The sequence below is a fragment of the Perissodus microlepis genome, chromosome 23, assembly GCF_051167445.1.
Source record: "Perissodus microlepis isolate ML-2025 ecotype Zambia chromosome 23, ASM5116744v1, whole genome shotgun sequence".
Classification (NCBI taxonomy): domain Eukaryota; kingdom Metazoa; phylum Chordata; class Actinopteri; order Cichliformes; family Cichlidae; genus Perissodus; species Perissodus microlepis.
In genome coordinates this window covers 14,223,739-14,249,301 of record NC_140482.1, presented here as the reverse complement: position 1 = coordinate 14,249,301, position 25,563 = coordinate 14,223,739, and the positions used below count along the sequence as shown (strand labels likewise).

General features: G+C 39.0%; 1 protein-coding gene across 4 annotated transcripts in view; it reads left to right on the top strand.

The window, feature by feature from the left end:
* The window catches only part of LOC146361043 (sodium-driven chloride bicarbonate exchanger-like), a 49,741-nt gene that overhangs the window by 11,751 nt on the left and 12,427 nt on the right, over positions 1 to 25,563 (top strand). For 3 of the 4 annotated variants that reach the window (XM_084922712.1, XM_084922708.1, XM_084922711.1), the window contains 10 exons: positions 7,268 to 7,349; positions 14,809 to 14,952; positions 15,113 to 15,254; positions 15,451 to 15,611; positions 17,924 to 18,112; positions 20,165 to 20,253; positions 20,560 to 20,717; positions 20,877 to 20,964; positions 22,808 to 22,954; positions 23,549 to 23,649. In XM_084922712.1, the coding sequence (XP_084778838.1) occupies positions 7,268 to 7,349; positions 14,809 to 14,952; positions 15,113 to 15,254; positions 15,451 to 15,611; positions 17,924 to 18,112; positions 20,165 to 20,253; positions 20,560 to 20,717; positions 20,877 to 20,964; positions 22,808 to 22,954; positions 23,549 to 23,649 (1,301 nt within the window). The remainder of the gene's footprint in view (positions 1 to 7,267; positions 7,350 to 14,808; positions 14,953 to 15,112; positions 15,255 to 15,450; positions 15,612 to 17,923; positions 18,113 to 20,164; positions 20,254 to 20,559; positions 20,718 to 20,876; positions 20,965 to 22,807; positions 22,955 to 23,548; positions 23,650 to 25,563) is intronic. The other variant, XM_084922710.1, reaches the window with a different exon arrangement.

Here is a 25,563-nt window from a genome sequence, read left to right as displayed (position 1 = left end):
GCTAAAATAAGCTGCCTATTTATGTATTAAAGTGCAACTTTATAATGTTTTTTTCTAAACCACAATCTACTGTGGCCACAAGCAGGATATAATTTGTGAAACTGTACACTGTTTCCAGATAATAAACTTGCATAAACTTTTATCCCCACTGGGAATGAAACATTATTTAGCAGAGGCAGGAACGTGTTGACCGGAGAGAGGGAAACCCATCCGACCCCCCCTAACGAATCCTGGCCACAAGTATCAGTTACAAGACAACAGCAAGAGCAATGTAGTGTTTCTGTGTGTTTTAATTACCTCTGGATTTTGGCGATTTTGGCCTGCTCTTCTTTACAGAGAAGTGGACCAAAATCCCTCCTGAGACGTGAGCAAACCTGTTGACCAACTATAAGAAACGTTTTACTGCTGTGCTTGCCACCAATAGTTTCTCCACCAAGTGCTAAGTGATTTTTCGCTTGGGGATCAAATACTTATTTCATTCAGTGTCATGCAAATCAATTTATAACAATTATGTAATTAGTTTTTGCTGATAATCTGATTCTCTCTCCATTAAAGTTGTACAGGTCACTTGGTGGGGGAAACAAGCTTCTATCCAAACAATTGCAATGCAACTCAGACCGACTGCAGTCAATTTCAGACAGACTGGGGAACTGCTGTATAATGCAAACAGATGGCCAACACATTGATATCAATCCGAGTTAGTCTGGAGTGCAACTCATCAGTTGCAAGGTTGCAGAGCCATTTTACTATTAAATTTCCATCCTACATCAACTATGCCACTATTTGTGGAGGAATTTCTCAATTTCTGGGTCAAATCTATGAGGTTCTGGCTGGGTGCTGAATGTAGACAGTAACAGATTTGCGGTTTTCATGGATTTATCACACATTGCATATAATTGCCAAATTGACGTGGATCAATCGTAAATTAATGAACACTGATAGTAGACTGTCTTATTGTAATTTGATCACTGTGCTTCTGCATCAGAGTTGGTCACACACCTTCTTCCCACCATAAATAAACCATTTCAAAGGCTACAAGATCACAAGTTTATTGAACAAAGTGGCAATAAGACCCCCATTGTTTGAAGTGTTTGAAGACCCCATTGTGCCGTGGGTCTTCAAACACTGTTTTCCATAGTGTGATCGTACCATTAATGATTTGGTGCTGCAGACACTGACTTTCTACTAGTTGTCCACTTGATATACTATAACCTCCTGAGAACCAGCCTATTCATTTATGTCCTCTGTAATGGACATTTGTTTTTGGTCTATATCTTTTGACTAATGAAGTCCTGATGTACTAAAAGAAGACATTTCTTCATTTCTTAATGAAGCTTTTATTGTGAATGCATGTTTTGAGCATAGCATAGATATCTACATATTGTAGTTGAACATAGACGTTCTAGCAACCTCCGGCCTTAATATAGAACAAAAATAAAGATAAATATATCACAGCATGAGAAACTAAACCACAAACATAACTGAGAAAGAATATTTTTGGACAAGAACATCTATGCTTGTGAGGGAATGAGGGTTTTTTTTTGGTGTACATCTACAGAACATACTGTAGACTGAATCAAAACAGATGAAGTACAATGTCAAACCTTCCTCCTGAAGGTTGTAACGCTTGGCTTAACATCACTGCGCACATGCTTGCACATGAAGACTTCACACTGTGAGGCATCAAAACCCCCTCTCATGCTCTCTTTGTGTCCAGTCCTGATGGTTTTTGCATCTTTCCTCCTGTGTGCTGCTGTTTCTTCCTATTTTAACACTGCTTTGTGCATATGTGCCACATATCCAGTACAATTTGTTGATGCTATTTCTTTCACATATAATAACTAGTGCATCTAAAACTACAATAAAACTAATAAGCTGTAAAGGAGAAAAAAAAGCTACAAGGTGAACAGCTGTAGATATAATATCTGTTCAGGTTAAATTCAAGTGTCTCTGTTCATCATACCATATCTACCCCTCCTCCATCTCCTCTAGAGTCTTGATCACGTGAGTCCTGCCCCTGTTCCCCCTGAAGCCTCTGTCACTGACCAGCGCATTAACTGAGAACCAGCTGATTTAATTCTACCCACAGTGCAGGGCCCTCAATCACTGATCCCATGGTCAAAGACAAGGCTTTATCCTGCTGGCAGATTAATCTCAACCCAGATTGGTGAGCTGGGATGTAGCTGTGTGTGCTGGTCTGGGGTCAGTAACATACGCCAGAAATACCGTTGTCCAAAAATAGAAGCAGGGACCTGCAGGCAGGAGATTCTGGCTCATCTGTTATATTAAACAGAGTAAAGCTTTGTTTGGGATAGAAAAAAACAAAAGTCCTCATTTGATATTGTTTATTACATCATTTATTCTGTGTGGAAATGAGAGAAAATACAGGAGTGAAGCAGTCAGGACAGTAGGGTGGAACTCATTGTTTCTAGTTATTATATTTCTCGCTGGTTTTCAGTAATAGGTAATGAATATAGATGCACAAACTCCTCAACGCTTCCTGTGTTGAAAAACAAAACAGTTCAGAGGAATGGGAGAAAAGAAGTAAATAAACATACTCCAACAAAATACATGCGCCAGAAAAAAAATTGACATTTTGCCTCTATAATACTTTAGTTTACGGTGAGCTCAAGTTCAACTCAGTTAGTGAAAGGTGATCTTTCCAAAGGGCATTATTCCAAAAATCAGTCAGAAGTGGTTTGTCCAGGCACACCTTTACAATTTTAAGCCATGTTATTTTTAGAGAGGAGGGGCTTTCTCATGGTAACCTTTCGAAACGAGCTATAATTATTTAGTCTTTTTCTAATTGCACTGTCTTTAACAGTTAACATGCCTAATTGCAGGCTGATCTTGTGGTGAATCTGTCAAATGACTTTAAATTAGGGTGCACAAACCCAGAACAAAGTTTTGGAGTCACCCTGTCAAATAAACCAGTTAAGTGACCTTTGCAGTACCACAGATTTACTGCGAGGAAGAGTCGAGAAAGATCTTGTTTTTCTTAATATTCTTTGCTATTAAGTGTCATGTAGAGTAGTTGTTCTGGCTCCTCTGAGTCCATCCTGAGTGGAGTTTCTCCATTGAAGAAGCTCTCCGTACACCTGTCTAGTAATCAAATATGGAGTATACACGGCCGGAGTTTGCAAGATTTCTCTGACAGATCATGGTCGTCATTATTAATTCCATGATTAACCAAACTTGGATATCCACCAACTGCCCACAAACAATCTCTAAGTTTCCATTCACTCTTAACTATACTAATAACTAATAAAACTAATGACTATCACAGGTGGACCATATTCTCCTCTTCGACTCCTGGTAATTCTTTATCTCTTCTTTGACAGGGCTCCCATATGCAAACCTGTAGTGCTGCTAAATCTCCCTGCCAACTGCTCTCTATCAGTAAACCATTCACTTCTTAACTATGACTACTTTAAACTTGCCAAGTGTTGCCTGGGTTTGCTCTTTGGATCCACCTTTTGGCAAAGCATGACACCAGAACTGTTACAAACATTCAGATCTTCACTGCAGCTTCTACCAAGAAAGAAAAGGACAGGAATTATATCAGTTTATTAGTGTTTCTGTACTTTTTTGCTCCTTGACATATACACACTTTGTCTTGAGTGACTCATATGTGTGACTGTAGATTGAGGTGCAGTACATGGAGTCTGTAGAGGGTTGATTCTGGGATGCATAGGCATAAATAGTGACAAAATGGAGACACTGAGGAAATGTCAGATTATCATTTACCATCTGCCACACTGTAAAAAAAATTGTAATATAAAAGTATGTTACTGTGTATTTTACAGTTTTGTACTGTTCTTCTAGAATATCATTAAATTCACATAAATAGACTGTGATTTAACATTTCAAATGTAAATCAACGTAAAATCCCTGTAAATGTAATAAAACATAATTTTCTTGTTTTTTAAATGTATCTGTCTGTACATATGCATATTTAGATTGTTAAAATACATTCACAAATGTATCATAATTTCACAAATATTTGTCCGTTATTTGAAAGATTGAACTGTTAAATTCAAATGTAATGCTATGGAAAAATATATAAAATGATTCGTATAAACTTTTTTTACATCAAATAATAATAATTATTATTGTTATTTAGGGCGATGGTGGCTCAAGAGTTGGCAGTTCGCCTTGTAATCAGAAGGTTGCCGTTTCGAGCCCCAGCTCAGACACTCTCGGTCGTTTTGTCCTTGGGCAAGACACTTCACCTACCACCTACTGGTGATGGCCAGAAGGGAATTATAAAGTAGAATTGTAAAGCGCTTTGAGGGTCTCAAAGAGCGCTATATGAATGCAATCCATTATTATTTAAACCAACTGTTAACTGTATATTTCTGTACATTTAAGTATTATTATTCATATTGCCGCATTCATTGACCTTGTTTATAGGTAATTTCATTGTTTGATCACATTAAAATGTACCTAATTTAATGTTTAAAAGGCAACATCCCATGTAAAATTAGGGCAACAAACTGTATTGTCATTACTGAAAATAACCGTATTTTCATGAGAAAGTTATTTTCTGTTATTTTCTGGTATTATTTTGGTGCTCCAGCTGCCGGAATATTACTGTTTTTTTTAGGATTTTTTTTTTTTAACTGTGCAGGGGAAATCTGGGGAAGGTAGCCTATAGGGACTTCATGATGAGTCCTCATTTGGGCCTGTGTGCATGTTATTGTTGCTGCTATTGTCCGTGTATACAGTTAGCTCACAATGGCAGACCTCAGCTGTCCACACACTCCTTGTGCAAGCGAGCGCATGTTGAGCCGCTAGTGCTCCATCTTGCATGTTCAGAGATTGATATTTGGGCTGAACTACAGTGTTTCTAATTTAATGGCTATAGTATACATATACCTGATATTCCTTATTAGAAGCAACATCTCTCAGACCCACTTGGACTGATTGCAATCGCTCTGAAACAGACTGGAGAAGGTCCACAATTCATTGCCCTCTAATAAACACAGACTGTAAACAGATTGTAGTCAGTCGGAGTCAGTCTGTAGTCTCCATTTAATACTGCAACACAGAAACCAGAATGATTAAAGTTTCTGGCAGGTTATTTACTGTAAAATATGCTAAATGTAACAATGAATAGTATGTTTTATACATGATAGTTGCTGCTAAATGGACCATTTTAATGAAAGGAAACTTCAGTTCACTCTCAAATCTTTAATGATATAACAGCTTGTGGCTTAATATATGTACATATATTTAGGGCTGTCTTTGAAATTGCCTAAATTGCCTCTCAAAATACAAAATGTAGTTGAAATATTAATCCTAAAATGAAAATCATCTAAGTTTACCATGCATCCTTACACTGAGGTCATTGCCAGCTGTCTGTATTGTTAAGACTTTTGCTGAAGTGTTTGTACATACATTATTCATAGTGTGAAGTGGCTGTAGCTCAGGAGGTAGAGCACGTCATCTACTTATGGAAGGTTGCTGGTTCAATGCTTGGCTGTTCCAGTCTGCATGCCAAGTATCCTTGGGCAAGATACTAACCATTGGATGTCCATGAATGTTAGATAGAAAGAATAGAAAAGAAATATGGGTGTGAATGAGGCAAGTTGTATAAAGCACTGTAACTGCTTAGGAAGAATAGAAAAGTGTGATATAATAACCAGTCCATTTACCAAGTATAGAGCATTTCAGTGTTTTTCTTGTAACGCTACCGATCTCCGACTTGTAATCCCATGTGATGTTTGTGTTATGTGTGTAAGGTCGGGGGGGGGGGGTTACCATCTCGCTGCAGGGCAACCTGCTTGCGACAAATAAAGCTGTCATTCATTTCATCCCTAACAACATGGCAAAACAACTTTTTCTCTGCATTGCTCTTGCCTTAATTAGGGGGCAATAATATATCTGAAATTCATTCTATCAAAAGCCTTCACAAAATGCAAAGATAACACATAATGACATATGATAATTATTCCTCCTTTGCATATATAAGTAAACATGAAATTTCAGACTTAAAATGACAAAAAGTAACTGTCTTAGTCTAAATGATTAACTTAACTCTCCAGCCCTGTCTCTAGTTCAGTAACTTCAAATATATACTTCACATATTCATAGTTTTTTCCATGTCTAATTCATTAAAAGTTTTTCCTTGACCTTAAACAGGGTGTAAAAACGGCCTTCCTGCGTCACAGTCTGCAAAGATATTCTAACCATATAATGGTCAACATGGTGAGATATTTTGGAGCCAATGGGCAGCATTGCTGCCATTTTGAAATGTCCATGAAAAACTTCAAATTTTCTCTGTCAACAACTTATCATGCTATTGTCCTTTTTTTTGGTGTAGTTTATTGAATTAGATGATTGAAGTCTGAAGCAACAAGGTATATTGGCCGTTTATTTATTTAGCAAACAGGGGCCTCAGTGGCATGCAGAAGCCACAACAGCCTGAGGGCTGACTTGCACATTCATAGGGGACATCTAGTAAAACACATATGATCTAGGAGCTAAAGACAAGACTCCTAATAAAAAGAGAGAGACATAGAGTGATAAGACGCAGAGTCAGAGGTATAAGAGAAAGTGACAAGGAGATAGAAAATTTATCGCTACGACCACTTTTCTACTACTAGCAAGCCAGAGAAGTTGTCTCCTTTTTTTTTTGTCTCCAGAGCATATGTTAAAAACACCACATTCACATTTCAGTGTTTTCAGTGAATATTAAAAGCACAGTGAACACTCAAAAGTGTGTTTTTTTATTTGTCAAGGTCAGAGCTATTTATAGAAGGGTGTTACCAGAAAAGCACTACTCTGTGTCCATTATCACCAGGCCTTGTTTCTTCCACTCTACACTGAGTGTGTGCTCTTGCTCCAGTTCCCAAGAAACTGGGCTTGGGGAAGGTGTGGGTGGGTTAGCGTTTACATGATTTAAAGCGTACACACAATAAGGCGATCTTCTTAAAGGTGTAACTGAAAATGGTGTACTCTGGCATTCCATAGATGAATGTGCTCCTTCTAAATTGCAATTGGCTGTCTGTTGTTGCCATGGTAACAGTGACTGGATGTCAGCCTTAATGCTGAGTTTTCCTGTGTGTTTATTTCAAGACACATCGTCTCACTAGGCAGATAGCAGGGGAGGCAGAGAATTGTTGCATTTAGGGAAACAGGGAAGTGCTACACCTGTGAATTTGTAGGAAGATAATATTAAAAATGTGCATGCTACATACAAATTGTTGGTTCTTATTTTTTTTAATGCTGAGTAATCACCTTTGCCTCTGTGTGTCTCCTGTAGAGAACTGATGAAGAGGCAATAGTGGACCGCGGGGGCACACGCTCCATGCTCACCACCAATTTTGAGAAGGAAGAACTAGAAGGTAACATCACTAAGTGATACTGAACATTTGCTTGATACAGCAGAGGCCAAAATATTCAAATGTTTATTCCCAGGTGACTCAAAAACTGCTCACACCAACATTTTCCATAACACTGATCAATTATATCTGTCATTTTCATGTGTTATATAATATCAATGTAATATATAAAAGCTACAACATAGCAGTGTTAATCATAGCAGAGCCTAGGAACACCAGAAAAGCCGTATATAATATCAGTCCACCTGTCTAAGTCATTGCAAATGGATGTTGGATTTTGATGTGAGTGCTGCTGCATCAAAGAGCACAAGGTCTTTTCTCTGCACATCTGCTTGCATCAGCATTTCAGATGACATAAAAGAGACAGAGGTGCAATTTCTGCACCAAACAGCATCCTGAATAGACAACAAAGTTCAAAGGGTTACAAAAGGGTTTCCTTTTTGTAAAAGTGGACTTAATTTTTGTTTAAAAAGAAAAACCTTAATAAATCCACAGGGAAATATCAGCAAATAAGAAAACATCTTAAAAATGCAAAAAGATCAGTACTCCATGACAATCATATAATGTAAGCAGACCAAACCTTGGGTTTAGTCCAAGAGGATCTGGAACAGGCTCTCTGTTATGATATGTTTAAAAGTCATTAACTTTATAGTGCTAAGTAGCATCGCATGTTAAGACAAAGACTAACCTGACTATGTTAACAACAATGAGAGAATTGAATGTTGACTCACCAGTGTTAGTAATACAATTGTCCCCATATCTATTTTTGAATTTATTACCTTTATTATTTGACATTTTTCTTCTGCTCTTGCTCTTGACGAAGGCGGTCGCACTTTTCTCCTCTCCTCCTCTCCCTTAGCTTCCCTGCTTAGCCTCTTATGTCCTTGTCTAGTCTCGTGCTTTTTTGTATTACTCTTCCCTGGAACACTCTCTCACAGTCTGTTCTCTAAAACCTAAAAGAGGAATTATGGATTTGATCAACTGGTCCCTAAATGCAATTGACACCCCTTTCTCAACGAGAAGTTTGGGCTTGGGTGAGCCTGAGTGCTGAAGATATCTACCTATTCAGAACCATGGTAACAGGGTTCTGGCTGATCGGAGCTGGCTTGGCCCTGACTTATCAAAGAATTAAGAAAGCGGAACCGGCTGTTTTTTTGTTTCCTGTTCTCATGCTGTCCAAGGTTGGGGGGGGGGGGAATAATGTGGGTACATGAAGTAATTTTAGAAAGCAGCATACAAGACAAAGGCCTGTTAGGAGGCAAACAGTGAAAATAAATGTACATTCATACCGAGAGCATTAAAGAGTTTTCTGTGCAATAGTCAAACAATAGAAAGCTTTGGTACACTCAAAAGATGAGTTATTACTGAAGCAGAATTGGTTCCCCGTCAGCATCCACAGAATTTTTGTTACCAGGCAACGTGGACCTAGGTAGCTGGCAGAAATGTCAGTCTTTTATTCTGACACTCTGTCAGTGAGGCAGTACTTTCATCTCAAGGACCCGCGTCTCTGGATGATGGTTTCCATAATTACTTTATTCTTGTCTGTTGCTGTGGTAACACAGACTCTTCAAAAAGCAGGAAAAGAAGATCCTCTGAAGTTATGTCACTGCATAACTCCTCCTACTAGATTAGTTCTAGGAGAGTTAATTATGTGTATTACATCACTGTTAATAGATCCAATTCAAATACAAAATTGAACAATATCTCAATAGAAAGTATTCCCTTAATGTGTTAAGTATGACCCCTATTCTAAAAAATTGGAATGTTGTGTGAAATGTAAATAAAAAAATATGAAAATATGAAAAGAAAAATATGAGCTTGTTTTGAATTTAAATTTGAATTTGTTTGCAGCAACATGTTACAAAAATATTCTTTCAACAAGAGTCGTAAACATTTGGGAACTAAAAAGATCATCAGTTGGACCTGACTTATTAGAGTGTCCCTTACACACAGAGACTTCTCTAGAGTCTCAGAATCTCTTGAGTATATGATATGCTCTATATGGTGACATAGTCACAGCCTTTGCTGTTGATGAGCATTATTCTGAAAGCTCTAGATTTTTATAGAGTGGTAAATCTCTTCCACTTTTACTTAAGAGAAGCTCAGTTAACTTAATTAGGTGCAAAATGTTCCTCCGGTTATTTCTTTATCACCGCTTACTTTTTGTAATCTTTTGTTGCCCGGTCCCAACATTTTTGAGACATGTTTGCTGACATTAAATTCAAAATCAGGATGATATAATTTCTCTAACTGTTCAAAGTCAAGGAGAAATTTCGCCACCACCTTCCCCTTTTTCACAAGGGAAACATGGTCTTTTGATAAGCTGATGTCCTCAGTAATCTCTTTCATCGCTCAGGAGCTGTTGAGGATGGAGGACTTTCAGCACTGGGTATCTCACCTGCAGCTGGATGTGAGATGTCTTCTCAGATGTATGCCTGATAGGTCTCTGTGAGTGGGGAGACCCAGAAGTGTTCGCTGTTGGTGACCACTTGGATGTGGTTGTTATGAGGAAAACTCTGACAACAGGTGCTTCATTGACTGGGTAGGGGGGTATTTTCAAGAGAAGGACCATAAATGGCACTTGGCCCGAGTTGCTCCTTCAAACAAATATGTGGAGGACAGTTTTTCTGGCTTTGAGCTATTTCTTGCTGCTTCTGAAAATTTTAATGTCTTGTTAAGGACGTCAATGCAACAGCAGTGGTGTATATAAACTGTCAGGGAGGCTTTCTCTCGGTGACATTACACAAGTTGGCTCACAGCCTGATTATGTAGAGCAGCAAACAACTCCTCTCATTAAGTGTGACGCATGTTCCTGGTGTGTTGAACACTGGAGCGGATTTGCTCTCCAGAGGTTCTCTACTCTACAGGGAGTGGTGACTCAATCCCAAAATAGTTTACCAGCTGTGGGACAAGTTTGGTCAGGCGTCCGTAAATCTGTTTGCATCATGCAATGAATTATTTTCTATAAGAAACGAGGGCGAGGACACAAAATCTCACCTCACCCATGGCTGAATGTGCTGCTACATGTGTTTCTTCCTTTCAACCTCAGGGAGCAGTGACTGTCTCTGATTTTAATTGCTTCTCATTGACCAACAGGTCATGGATGACAATCCATGGCCTGTTGGGTCAATGAGAAGCAATGAGCCTGTCTGCTCCACAACCAGCAGTAGCCACTGCCTTTGTGACTCAATCCCAAGAGGGTTGAGGGACTTAGCGTCACAGAGACATAGGCAGGTTTTTCAACCACATCCAATGCAGTTAGTTCTCAGGGCCTGGCATGTGAAAACTTGAATTTGAATGAGTCTGTTCTTCTTCTGTGGGTCATTGAGACCATTCAGAGTGCAACAGCTCTTTCCACATGTTCACTTTATGGTGTGTATCTTAGATATGGTGTTCAGATAGGAACATCATTCCTTATTAGTGCTCAGTTCCAAAGCTGTTATGCTTCCTTCAGGATTTGCTAGATAAGAGAATAGCATTTTCCACTCTTAAAATGTATTTGGCTGCAATTTCAGCCTGTCATGTTGGCTTTGGTTCTGCACCAATTGGTCAGAATTCTCAGATAAGGAGGTTTATGAAGGGAGGCCACTAGCTGAGGCCTCCTGCCAAGCCTGTTTTTCCCTTGTGCGATTTACTGACAGTTTTAGAGGCACTTTTAGAGCTGCCTTTTGAGTCTTTAGAATGTCTTTACTTAAAGGAACTTTCACTCGAAACACTCCTATTGCTGTCTAGCTAAAATCCGATGTTTCTGTATCCTATGGCTGCCTTCGTGTTTAAGGATAGGGAGTCTACCTATAGCTGTCCCACACTGGAGCTTTTAACTTTTCATCTCCTGTTTTTTGCTGATGAGAGCCAGACGTGGCTTAATTCACTTTGCAGTGTCTGAGCTTAAAAATGTAACCAGAACTAAAGGGTTTAGGAAAAGCAACAAACTCCTTCCTGGGATCCTTCTTACAGAAGGAATCATGTGTCCCTCCAGTGGTTGCCACTCTGGAGTGCCAGGGACTGCAGCCTCCTGTGTACCTGCATGCACATTACACCAGGAGAATACCAAAGGCTAGGTCACGCACCTTTTTTAAGAGTGTTTCTGTTGGGGACATCCATACAACTGCTAGCTGGGCAACCCCACACACATGATTTAGGTTTTATTGCATTGATGTTACCGCACCCTTGTCACACTTAGCATGTTTACTATTATTAGCTGCATGCTGACTTTAGTCTTGTTGACTTTACTCTGCAATATTCTATATTGCATAAAATTTGGAGCAACACTGAAAGGAGTTCCCAGAAATACTTTATTTCATGTTTGATTAACATTTGATATGAAATTATAGCAAGCAGCTGCTTTAGGAAGTTACTGACATTAGGACTATATTCTGTAAATGTATATTTTACAGAATTTTGAATATAAATATATTTGAAATAATCAGCTATTTTAGCTATTTTAAATAGTCTCCAGTTGGCATCAAAAACTGAGATATATATATAAAGACTATCTCTAATCAAAGAAATATGGAGGCCTTCAAATAAATAATTTTTTAAAACTTTGCAATGTCAACAAGTACAAGAGGTTGCCACACATGACATGAATAAACTGAGAACATAAACTGTACTGCTTCTTCAGAGGCCAAGGCAGTTGTATGATAAGACTGCAAAACCCAGCAAAAGCCAATCAGAATTACTTTTGTCAGTAGTCACGTAATCCTACACATACATGAATACACACCCATGGACTTGAGGATGTGGACGCTAAAACACAGCATGTCACACAGCTGAGTGAATTCAGGCTGAGGCTGACTGAAAGCCAGTGAGATGTGGCAACAGCAGAAAAGGAAAAGAAACATCCTATGACATCAGCAGTAGTTTAGGCCTGGAGGACAAGTGCTATTTTTGTAAAGTCCTTCACTTGTGAGACTTGCTCATGAACTCTAAAGCTCTCTTGCTTTCCTGTTATGTGTTCCTCAGCTTCCTAGGTCCTGTCTGTTCATATATGAAATTTCCTGCATATGCACAGTCATTCTCTCCTCGGCTTCTGACATGCATAATTCAGTCAATGCTGAGAGCAGTTTGCATCTGCAACAGTACATGCTCTGTTAAGAAGATAGCCTCCAGACTACAAATCTATTCTGACCTGTCGTTCATTTTCTCATCGCGTCCTCTGAGATCTAATTTTTTCTCTGGATTCCTATTGGTGCAGGGTGTGTACTCTGAAATGATCTGATGTTACTGTGCTCCTAGATGATTCATCTTTTGTCTTTTCATTGCTTAAATCTGATTAGTATGCTGTGATGAGATTAGGCATGTATCCAAGCAAGTGAAAACAATTCAAGGCAATCACTGGGATATTTTTATCTGAGAAAATATACAATATACAGTACCGAAAATATACAGTACCGCGTTTTTCTGATAATCAATCAGATATGTATAGGAAGTGTAGTCACACTTCAACTGTACATTGCAAATATAATAATAAATAATATTTCCTCCTATATTAAAAAATACACATATCCTGAGGATTTAAAATACTTGAGAGAACTTACTCATGCTAGCATTACTGGGAATTACTTGTACAGTTTTGGGGAATGTGTTGAAATGTATGACTGTGATGCACACAGTTTTCACATGAACACTAATTTCAAATGCATACTTTCACTTTAATTCAGCATGTATAGTGTTACAAACAAAGTGATATATTTAATGGTTGCTAATGATAAATTATTTATGAATGAAATAACCTTTTTTACAGTGGTATGCAAAATGAGTTTGATCTTTTCCTCTAAAGGTGAATGCCAACAAGAGTGTTGTTTTTTCAGTAAAGTAGACATGTAAATTTGTACAAAAGTGCTAGTGCCTTTGATGGGTTGATGAAAACAGTATAACCTACCACCTTCCTTTGTGTCATCTTTCTGGTGAGAAAAAAATGACTTAAAGTGATGCTCCTTTGACGCACCCTATTTTGTGGCTCCCTAGCATCAAATTTCATGGGGTATATCCATTTGGTGTCACATTATGCCGGACAATGTGGCGCCTCATACGGTGGTGAAGCCAGATAAAGAGAACAGCGTGTGCAGAAGTATTGTCTGTGTCCGGACACAGAGCTGAGAGCCGGCAGGAAGGCAGCAGAGGCCAGGCAGCTCGATTGCAATAAAAGAGGAGAAAGTCAGCTCGCATTATCTTCTCACTGACCCTGCGGATGCGCACGTACATACACATGGACATTAGAAAAAGGCCTTTGTGCTACATTGTACAATATCCTTTCACAGTCTCCCTTTCATTATCTGTTCTGTATTTATTTGATGAAAGTAAGTAATTACAAAGATATTATAATGTCAAAATCATTTCAACTTGTGCAAAGATGACCAAAGACCCTAGAGGTAGTAGTTCATTAAATAATGTCTTTGTGGTTTTTATCTAACAGACAATGGCATTTACTTCTCTATATTACTGGGCAAGCTGAGCATTGTTATTTTTATTTATGTACAAGCTACAAGCTATGATAGCTTGTTTTTATTATTTTTTTCTAGACCCGTTTTTGAAATATGATATAATAATATAATTTTCTTTATTAAACCAGCATTTGTGAGAGTTAAAAATATGCCAGTATGGGTTCTTTTTATATGCATAAAAATAGGCTAAAGTCTAAACTCAACACTGCAATTCTATATGTGATTTACTTCTACTTGGGAATGAAAGGTCTATAAGTTGAATTAGATGATGTGCATTGGTATATTTAACCAATGTACTCATTCAGCTGCTGTCCTAACACCTGTAGCAACGTGTTCACCTGTAGAAAAAGGTTTAGGTAAAATAATATTTACAAGTTTTCCACAAAGTTTACAGCAAATGACTCAAAATACGGTGGGTAAAGGCTAAAGGATGTTTTCTTTTCACTGGAGTACCACAAGGATTGGTACTCAGTCCCATTTTCTTTGTATTCTACACCAGGTCTTTTGTTTTATTTATCTGTATGGGTGACCTCTGTCACAGTTATCATGCTAATGATACTTAGCTTTATTTCCACAGGAGGTACGTACCCCCAGTTGTGCCAGGGATCTAACAACATTAATAAAATTTCTGCCACGTTTAAATATAATACAATATAATATATTATATATAATAATTAGTTTACCCAGATGGTAAAAGTGTTTGGTTAGGCAGTTATAGAGTAATGTAAGACTGCACAATGCAACCCAGCTGTTTTATTTTGCATTTTGATTGTGAAAAGATAATACAGATTTTACATGAATAATTAAAAACATTCACTGAAATAATCAGGACATTTCCTGATAAATAAAAGTTTGTCTCTAAGAATTAAACTTGTGACATTTTGGGCTTTTACTGAGCTACTTCTTAATCTTGCCACATCCCACATTGGCAGTATTCCTGCGTATCACCGATTAGGTCTGTAAAATTTTAGATCAATGACACAGCTAATCTTCATCTTTTTCCATCTTTTCTCTAGGTCACCGCACTCTCTACATTGGGGTTCACGTTCCTCTAGGCAGGAGGTCGCACCGACGACATCGTCACCATGGACACAGACACAGGAAGAGGTCCAAAGAGAGGGATTCCACAGCTGAGGATGGAAGAGAATCCCCATCACACAGTAGGTTTTGGTTCTAAAATGCTGATTTAGATTACACATTTTTACAGAACCTGGGTTATGTGATTCTAATCCATGTCTTCCAGTGGTATTCAAATTCTTAATTTCTTTGGCTTTTTTCTTCTTTTCTGTGCTTGTCTTCCACCTATCAAACTTGCTGCAGCAGACACACCAGCTCAGAGGGTGCAGTTTCTGTTGGGGACTGAGGATGGCGATGAGGAACACATCCCCCACGCCCTGTTCACTGAGCTGGACGAAATCTGCCTCAGGGAGGGTGAGGATGCTGAATGGAAGGAGACAGCAAGGTACGCCTTTGTATTTTTTCTCCCCTGTTGTGCTTGAGACTTTGAATTGTTTCTATCTAAATAAAAGCTTATTAAATTATGTGGCCAGACGACTATGAGTTAGCAATGTGATAAAACATAACGTACACATCAAAACTAAAAGGAAAATACAAGGCAAAATCGAGGAATTTTTTTGTGTGTTTTCTTTTGGTTGCAGGTGGCTTAAGTTTGAGGAAGACGTTGAGGATGGTGGTGAGCGGTGGAGTAAACCCTATGTAGCCACTCTGTCTCTACACAGTCTCTTTGAACTTCGCAGCTGCATCATGAATGGCACTGTGATGCTGGATATGAGGGCAAACTCACTGGAAGAGATTGCAGGTAAACACTAGATGAAGTGATTTTTAAAAGGGTTTATGCGACCTTCATGGCACAAAAACATGCAGCAGGCACATTTGTTCAAAATCTACATAATAAAAAAAACAACCCCAGCTAAAACCTCATCTTTAGACTCGTGTTTGGTTAACTTTTTGTTTTTATGTTGGCTTTTGTTGTGAAGCTCTTCGTGGTGTTTCTCTTGAAAGCTTCTTTGCTCAAGTACTTAATATACTCGAGCCACTCTCCCAGTGTCAAGCTCTATTTTTGGACCACACTTTGTCAGTCTCTGGTACAACAGTTTTCTCATGTTCCTTCTTTCTGATGTTGCTTGTCAGTTGGGATTTCCATACAGTTGCCCTCTTCTGCTCCTTGACAGCCACCTCTGTGTCTGGTTGCTGGTTCCTGTCTGGAACTAGAAGTCCCACGGGAACTTTGTGCTGGTGTTCTCAGCCACTTTTGATGGCATGTCCCATTGGGACATGGGGATTTCTAATCCATATGCAGCAAAGATGTTCCTGTACAATATCCCAGTGACTTGGTTATGCCTCTCAGTATATGCTGTCCCAGCTTGCATATTACTTCCTGCTACTATGCCTGCACAGACTTCTGCTTCTGTGCTGTGCTTCATGCTAGCCTTTTCCATCCACCAATAGAATGTCTTGATGTCAGCCACTGCCACTATCCATGATTAAGTACCAAATCCACCCTTTCCTGATCCAGATGCTCCACATGCTCTAGGCTTAGCCTGCTGACTGTCCCTTGTTTCAGAATTGTGTACCAAAGCTTTTGTTGCTCCACACCTCTCTGAAACTTACTACCACTTTACCTCTGCCAGCTAAACTCTATTACATAATTTAAATCTAAGATCATAACCCACCTGTTCACAGCATATCACATGTATTTTTTTTTATTATTTTAGCTGTTAATTGTGAAGACCAGTATAGTCTGTTCATTTGCTAAAGCACAGAGATCCAAAGTGTAATTAAATAAATATTGTCTTCTTTGAATGATTGTTGAAAAAAAAATGAAACCAAGAAAGAGACTATTGAGTGAGCTCCATTGATTCATATCAACAGAGAGAGCGGTGCACTGAGCTGCAAATTCATTAAATCATCTCAATAGAAACCGCCTGCTTGACTTGATCCTCACTCTAACAGTTTACCCACATTGTGCACAAACAGAATGAAGGAGTATTTATACTGTACAATACTTGACTAGCTGGCACATTCCATTTCACATTGACCAGCACCTTTAAATCTACAGTAACCAAACACATCACAGTTCAGAGGTTACTCAGGATGAAGGATGAAGAAACTTTCCTTAATTTTAATTGTAGCTTATACTGCTGTAGATGCCATATGTTGTAATATAATGTTCATTCAGTGGTTTGATGTTTTGATGATCTGTTGATCTCATTCTCTTTGGGATATTTACACCAGCAGCACTACTCTGTTTTGGTCCTGGCAGATGGCCGCCCCTCCCTGAGCCTGGTTCTGCCGGAGGTTTCTTTTTATTAAAAGGGAGTTTTTCCTTCCTACTGTTGCCAAAGTGCTTGCTCATAGGGGGTCATATTATTGTTGGGTTAATGTATGTATTATTGTGGGGTCTACCACAACGACAAAGTGCTGTTGTCGTTGTGAATTGACGCTGTATAAATAAAATTGAATGGAATTTTAGGATTTTTCCTACATTGATAAGATCATTGATTTGAGATTAGGAAATGGATTGTCATCTTTTTAACCAACCAGATGACAGGTTGCTGTATAACCATGATATGACCTCCAATTGAGTTTAAGTTGTTGTGTAGCAATTACACTCTTTTTTAGCAGGCCTTCATGGTACAGCTCCTCACTGTAGTCTGCTTACTGATCCAACTCTCAGTTCTAAACCTATACTCAAGCAAATAATTTTAATTTCTATTTGCCATTGGCTTTTATACATTTTATTTTGCAACTGCTTATTAATTTGTGATCTTTGCATCATTTCCTGTTTTTGTATATTAAGGTTAGGGTCTCTTAATTATTAAAATCACTGATTTAATGGGTTTTATTGGGGTGGAGTCCAGGTTAGCATGCACCATAATATGCCAGAAGAAGTTCATCCACAAGGACAATACAGAGGACCATTTTATCTGCTTCAAACTGTGTTTTAGATTTAGAGGTCTTCAAACTGAATGCTTTATCTGATTGTGGTAAAAACTGTTCTGCTGCACAAATCTATTGTATGTAACCTGGTTTGGTGCGATTAAATCAAATCAACCATTTTAGGGGTATTGCGTTAAACACAATGGCGTTTGTGTGTGTTTTCTTCCCTAGACATGGTTCTGGATCAGTATGAGGCATCTGGCCCTGTAGGTGAAGATGCCAGGAGAAAGATCCGTGAGGCTCTTCTCAAACAACACCATCACCAAAACCACAAAAAACTGGCCAACCGCATCCCTATTGTACGCTCCTTTGCTGATATTGGCAAGAAGCAGTCTGAGCCTCACTCCATGGACAAGAATGGTGAGCACAGAACATGTACAGGACACCCACACATATACCTGTCTGTAGATGAGACTACAAGCTTTTCTGTACTCTGTAATGTCCTCAGCTACTCACGTGTTGATGTTGTAAACAAATATATGCAGTATGTTTCTGTTTAATGCTATTATCCTTTGCATGACGATCCAATAATTATCCATCTCGACATGCTGTTTTACTGCTGTTTGATATCTCATTTTCTCCTCTTGTTTGTGTTTCTCCATGTTTGTGTATGTCTTTCTTCCTGTCTGCTGTATTTTGCATGCATGTGTGCATGCGTATATTTAACTTACCCAGTAAATGGCCTCTGTTATCACACTTTAAAATCTCCTAAATGTTCACCTGAAAAAACACTCCTGACGAGCACTTCACCCAGAAAGGCCTTTTCTTATAGGGCTTGTAGGCAGCGTGTTTCATTGTGTGTTATGCTTGTCCACTCCTTCTTCACCTTTGAGCTCCAGCAGGGGCTTTGATCACATGACTCCAGACATGGTCTTTGGTGAAAACAAAACCACATGTCTTAGTGTCCTTTAGGCAGTTGCACAAGGCTACTGCCCCATCTCACTGGAAGACACAGATCAGGAAATCTGCACGGGCAACAAGAGATCCTGTAGGCTGATTAGAAAGTCTGTAGACAGTAGTAGTAGTATAAAAAGAACGTGCTAAGGATAGGAGAGTAACATTGTGATTGGTTGGATATGGCTGATTAATAATCATGACAAAAAAGAAAAGAAAAGCTCAACATTCTTCAGTTCAAGCAGTTTTCTCCCTGTCCAAGGCTCACTGTCAAAATGTTCTTCCAGCTTTTCTACTGTTGAGGCTTCAAAGTGAAGCAATATAAAGAGTTGAAATGTTTACGTTGTTGCAGTTTTGTGAGTTTTTCCACATCTGGGAATAGACTTAATTGAACTGCAGAATCACAAAAGTTTCTATAATACTCTCCCCTCCTTGTCACTGTCATCAATATGTTTCTTAAACAGAAACCATAAGAACTTGTAGAGCAACTCTAAAAAACAGTCAGTAATGACTAACTGCAGTAACTGCTCACTAGTCTTTATTTTGCTGCTTTTGGGGATCAGCTTTTATAAAGAAATGTTTGAACATTTCTTTATAAAAGCTGGGAAATACACTTGTGCTCCTTTTTGGCAATTGAATAAAACACGGACACTGCTTTTGAATAAATGATATGCTAAAATGATTCCTTTAAAGGAGGAGTTCAGCATAATATCATTGTTACTTCTGTCTGTTAAAAATGAGTCCAAAGCCCACAGGCTGTTATCTTCCCTTGTCGGAAAGGCTGGAAACAGTGAAACAACTTGGATTATAAATGTTACAAATTAATCTGTTAATTGTAGATTAAACAAATAATGTACAGCGCATTAATCGGTGGGCTTTATCAAAATGTGGTGATGGGAGTGTTGTAGGCCAGGAGCCAGCTGTAAGCCACACTAGTTTCCATATTAAAGCTACCGTTTCTTAGCTATAGTGTCGTATCGAACAAATATACATTTCATTGCTGGAACTCCTTTAAAAGCAGCACCATAGCACACTCACTTAAAGAGTTGACATTCTGAGCAAGGCATATTTTTAGCTTTTTTCTTTAACTGTTTTCATTAACGCCCACAGTTGCAAGGTGAAATCTTTGACTTAAATAAAACAAAATGAATAAGGTGCTTTAAATGAGCACTGGTTAACTGATGCACATAAATCTGAACTGGAAGTTAAAGATTGCACCTTATTTTAAACTCTCTTTAAATGGTCTAGCAACAATTTATATATTGAGCTTTAACTCACCAGGTACACTCTGAAAATGGGTACAATATTATTTGTTTCATCACTGGGGCTAAACCTTTTGTCCTCAATAAAGACTCAGCACCTACAACAAAAGGGACCAGTGCTGTAACCCTTTTTCAGAGAATGTAACTGTACCCTGTAGTCACTCCCTGGAAATCTCTGTCTTTGTGTGGGAAAGAGGTATTGGGATAGGATGAGCCCCTGTGAAAACTGATGTTGGTTTCCTGCTCTACCTGACAGGGCAAACAGTCTCACCTCAGTCCCAGCCAGCCAACAATGAGGGCAAACAGGACGTCAGCCGAGAAAACAGCACTGTTGACTTCAGCAAGGTTAGCTACCAGACCCACCACTGATCCTGCTGTTTATCTACGGGCATTGATAGCTGGACACATAAGTAGTGCTGTATATTTAACCAAGCCTGGGTTACATATGAAATCACAACCTTCTTACCCTGGGAAACTGAGTGGAATTTAACAGGAGTACTTCTTTCTTCTCAGAGCCTGATTCTTGCTGTGTTGTTGATTCTCATTTATAAGACGTTCAGTACGACTGCATCTACATCACTGTGTTTTTAAAGCAGACCAATAAACATTTTTACTTTATAATAATGTGGTGGTTTTCTTTTTCTTTTACAGATTGACCTCCACTTCATGAAGAAAATCCCACCTGGTGCTGAGGCATCCAATGTGCTGGTAGGGGAGCTGGAATTCCTAGAGCGCCCTGTGGTGGCCTTTGTCCGCCTAGCTCCTGCTGTACTGCTAAATGGCCTGGCTGAAGTTCCCATCACCACCAGGTAATAAACAAATTGTTGGCAAAGCCCTTAACTTGCCTCTGTCTCCTTCTTCCTTTATTCTGTGTGAAGGCTGGATAGATGAGCCGGTTAACCTTTGAATTTCTCATTAAAAAAGGATTTGACTTTTACCAAAAACCTTTTGTTCTTTGTCTTGTGCAGGTTTCTTTTCATCTTGCTTGGCCCTCTGGGGAAAGGTCCACAGTATCATGAAATCGGCCGGTCTATTGCTACACTGATGACTGATGAGGTGAGGCAAGAATCTGAAGGAAGTAGCAGGTGTTTAATGCTGTGTTTTAGGATATTTTTCCTCTTGCAGTGATTCTAGGCACAGTGAGACAAAACGCAAAAAAGCTTTCTAGATTATAGGTTTTTACTATTAAAGTGGAATTGCTTGTGTATGTGAAGTAATGTTTAATTTAATTATCATAAACATAAACTCCTTAGTTGATCAAATACAGTAGAGTAGGAATAGGAATGCAAACTGCAATCAGGATAGTCCCAATTCTAAAAAGTTGGAATATTATGTAAAATGCGAATAAAAACAGAATGAAATGGTTTACAAATCTCATGAACCAATTTTTATTTTTTACAGTTAAAAAATAGAAAACAAAAATTGCATAAACTACAACATTTTAACATCTTACTCTCTAATGAAAAACATTAGCTCATTTTTGATTGATATAAACAATTTCTCAAATCAAACAGGTTCTCAATCATCCAGGTCATCGTAGTCAAAGGAGCTTGGAAAGAAAAGCGTCTGGACTTCTTTAAATTGCTTGAAGACGTTTCACCTCTCATCCGAAGAGCTTCTTCAGTTCAGAACTGAAGAAGCTTCTCGGATGAGAGGTGAAACGTCTTCAAGCAACTTAAAGAAGTCCAGACGCTTTTCTTTCCAAGCTCCTTTGACAACAAGTTATAATGGTTCAGGTCTCAGACAATTCTTTGAAGAGTCTGATGTACATTAAACATGTGTAAGTTCAGCCAGACTGAGGAAAAATGGCTGTGTGTTCTAAAACTTCAATTCGTCTAAACTGCATTGTGAGCATTTTGTGGGAAGCTTTATTCCAAACATTTTTTGTAACATTCTACAAATATGTTTATAATACACACATTTGTCTTTTGTTTTTAGCTGTCATACTGTCATGCCTTTTAAGTCAAGGAATCACATATTTGATGGGCTGAGGCTCACCACTCTGTAGGAGAAGCTTTTTACATGGATAATTTTACAAAAGCATCCATCCATCCATCCATCCATCCATTTTCTAGAAAATCATGCATTGCAAGTTTAAGATGTCAAGATTAAAGTCATTGGAATGGAAAGTGTTAACTAAAGCATCTTAAAGTTGTTCTCAGTAATGGAGTAAGTGTCTTTTTCCAAATCTGCCTTAACACATACCATGATCCTTGGGTGGTTTCTTAGTTATTCTGGGTCAAATACTCACATTTGTATCCTGAACCTAGAAAAATCAACGTGAGATTTTCTTTCTGTTCTTATACGTGATATTAGTGTAGCTTGGGGAGTTGAGAAGCTTCAATAAATAAAGCCCAACTACCCACTTCAGGGTTGCTTTTCTATATCTGAGCCTGACCTTTGACTTTTGTCAAAAAAGCAAGGAAAAACATCAACAACAAAAAGCCTTTGGGAATCAGTAAAGTATGACATGAAAACCTTGACAGGAGATTTCCCACAGTGTAGCTATGAGCTAATGTTACATGCCATCATCTGAGCCAGATGTTGTCTCTTTTTTTCCCCTTGTCTGTTGGCAGCAGTCCTTTGGGATGCATGAAAACAGAAGGCAGAGATGTTAACCTACATCACATATGGAAATGGATTGAATGTGTCACTATGATTTGCTTTCGTGCCAGTGCAAGCAAGAATGATACTGTTTTTCATATATTCTTTGGATAAAAAAATAAACATTAGACACCAGAAATTGGAGCATGAATGTGTCTTATTCCTCTGTAGATTCACTTTGGATGCTGTTGTTGTGAATGAAGTTAGGTTATAAATAATAATTTGCTGACTGTATGGCTGGTATGCTATATGAGTTTACATTTCATTAGGTTATATTTAATCTGCCTTTCCGCAGATTTTCCATGATGTTGCTTACAAGGCCAAAGACAGGAATGACTTGGTGGCAGGCATTGATGAGTTTCTGGATCAGGTGACAGTGTTACCCCCAGGAGAGTGGGACCCCTCCATCAGAATAGAGCCCCCTAAAAATGTGCCCTCCCAGGTAAACAGTGAGTAAAAATGACAGTTTTTTGGGACTTTAATCCGAGCACCTATGCAGAGTTTTAAAGTCTGTGTGCACATAATGATTTTTTTTTCACAAATATCAGTGAGTCCCTTCTGTGACCTACTGCCTGACAAGAATTTTTAAACATCTGTGTTCTCCTCTAATCTCTACTGCGTTGTACTCTGCGCTTTGATGCGACTCCCCAGGGTTCTGTTCTCAATTCTCTCCAAAGCATTAGTTATTTCCCTCCATTAGTTATTCTGGTCTACTCTGAAAAGAGAGAGGCCATCGCAAAGGGAAATTTTTAGTCATACAGAAGAAACATTTTGAAAAAATACAGATGTTGTTTCAGGTATTGTTTTCCATTTCTCTTTTATCATTAGGCTCCTGCAGTGGATTAATGACAGACCACTGAGCAATTAGATTGTTATACTGATGAGCTCAGAATATGATCCATAAGAATTTAATCATTTGACTTTTTAAAATTATATTGTACCAAATGCAGTCTATTTGGTGGAGATTTGATTCCAACTAAGAGTTATAGTGATGTGGGCAGCAGACAGCTGACTGACAGTGATCTTAAACACACAGGAAAAGCGGAAGATTCCCCCAGTTCCCAACGGAGTGACAGATCTTGGAGAGTCTGGGGAGCACGGAGGGCATGGTGGCCCAGAGCTCCAGCGCACTGGGAAGTAAGTGTCAGAGAGAAAGATCATGATTTGCTGTGTTTTGAGAGCCCTGATCTCTCAAAACTCCTTTTTGTCCCTGGAACCTTCCTGTCGCCTGTGAGCCTCCTTCCAGTCCTCAAACTGTAAATTTAGTTCTCTTAAGAGGCAGTGCCCTACTTGCCTATTATTCCTCATACATCAATTCCACACTGAGACCTTTTGTTTAGGTTCTAATTCATTATCAGCTCATACACGTGTGCTGTGACTTTGACCACCACCACCAAAAGAAAAATCTTCATCTGCTGTTTAAGAAGATAGGAAGCCTCCTGCACCTTTCTGCACTCCTTCCTGGATGTGTCCATCTTTCTGTAGTCCTTCCTGGATGTGTCCATCTTTCTGTAGTCATTCCTGGATGTGTCCATCTTTCTGTAGTCCTTCCTGGATGTGTCCACCTTTCTGCACTCCTTCCTGGATGTGTCCATCTTTCTGTAGTCCTTCCTGGATGTGTCCACCTTTCTGCACTCCTTCCTGGATGTGTCCAGCTTTCTGTAGTCCTTCCTGGATGTGTCCATCTTTCTGTAGTCATTCCTGGATGTGTCCATCTTTCTGTAGTCCTTCCTGGATGTGTCCACCTTTCTGCACTCCTTCCTGGATGTGTCCATCTTTCTGCACTCCTTCCTGGATGTGTCCATCTTTCTGCACTCCTTCCTGGATGTGTCCATCTTTCTGCACTCCTTCCTGGATGTGTCCATCTTTCTGCACTCCTTCCTAGATGTGTCCATCTTTCTGCAGTCCTTTCTAGTTGTGTCCATCTTTCTGCAGTCCTTCCTGGATGTGTCCATCTTTCTGTAGTCCTTCCTGGATGTGTCCATCTTTCTGCACTCCTTCCTAGATGTGTCCATCTTTCTGCAGTCCTTTCTAGTTGTGTCCATCTTTCTGCAGTCCTTCCTGGATGTGTCCATCTTTCTGCAGTCCTTTCTAGTCGTGTCCATCTTTCTGTATACGTTTCTAGTTGTGTCCATCTTTCTGCACTCCTTCCTGGATGTGTCCATCTTTCTGTAGTCCTTTCTGGATGTGTCCATCTTTCTGCAGTCCTTCCTGGATGTGTCCATCTTTCTGCAGTCCTTCCTAGATGTGTCCATCTTTCTGCAGTCCTTTCTAGTCGTGTCCATCTTTCTGTATACGTTTCTAGTTGTGTCCATCTTTCTGCACTCCTTCCTGGATGTGTCCATCTTTCTGTAGTCCTTTCTGGATGTGTCCATCTTTCTGCACTCCTTCCTGGATGTGTCCATCTTACAATTTTGTCTTAGAGTGTGTTGGTGCACTTTTGGAAACCCTTATGTTTAGTAGAAATCCAACAACAAAAGGCCATTTGGGTTCAGGTTGGGCAGGCCAATCCTCCCAGTCACATCCTTGTAGGTCAAATCAGATGGGACACCTTCCATCTGTACAGTCGTTTGACGTATAAGCACTGATGCAAGAATTCAGGGAAGCAAACCTCTCATCCCCTGGGGATAAGACTAACATATAGGCACTGAATCCTGGAGAGGCCGACTGTACGTAGCCAATACCTTGGACTCCTTCCTCACCAGAGGGATGATGTTTCATCTAACTAAAGCCAGTTTCAGCAATCAAGCCACCAAGGGCCCCACGCTTTATTTATTTACCTTATTTTATTAATAGTTTTTTAATGCTCTCTGAAGTCTCAGCAATGAACACCTAATAATATAAGCATGAGATCTCAAAATATAAATTTAGTTTTTACTTTCATATGCCTTCAAAACTGTTTTTGAGATTAGATGAGATTTAAAGAAGGGATTAAAAATGAAGAATATCATCTTGTTATCGCCCCAGAAAAAATCCCTGATGGCAATAAATGATTCAATTTATTGCCATCAGGGATTTTTTTAACCCAAGCTTGAAAGAATAAAGTGAGAG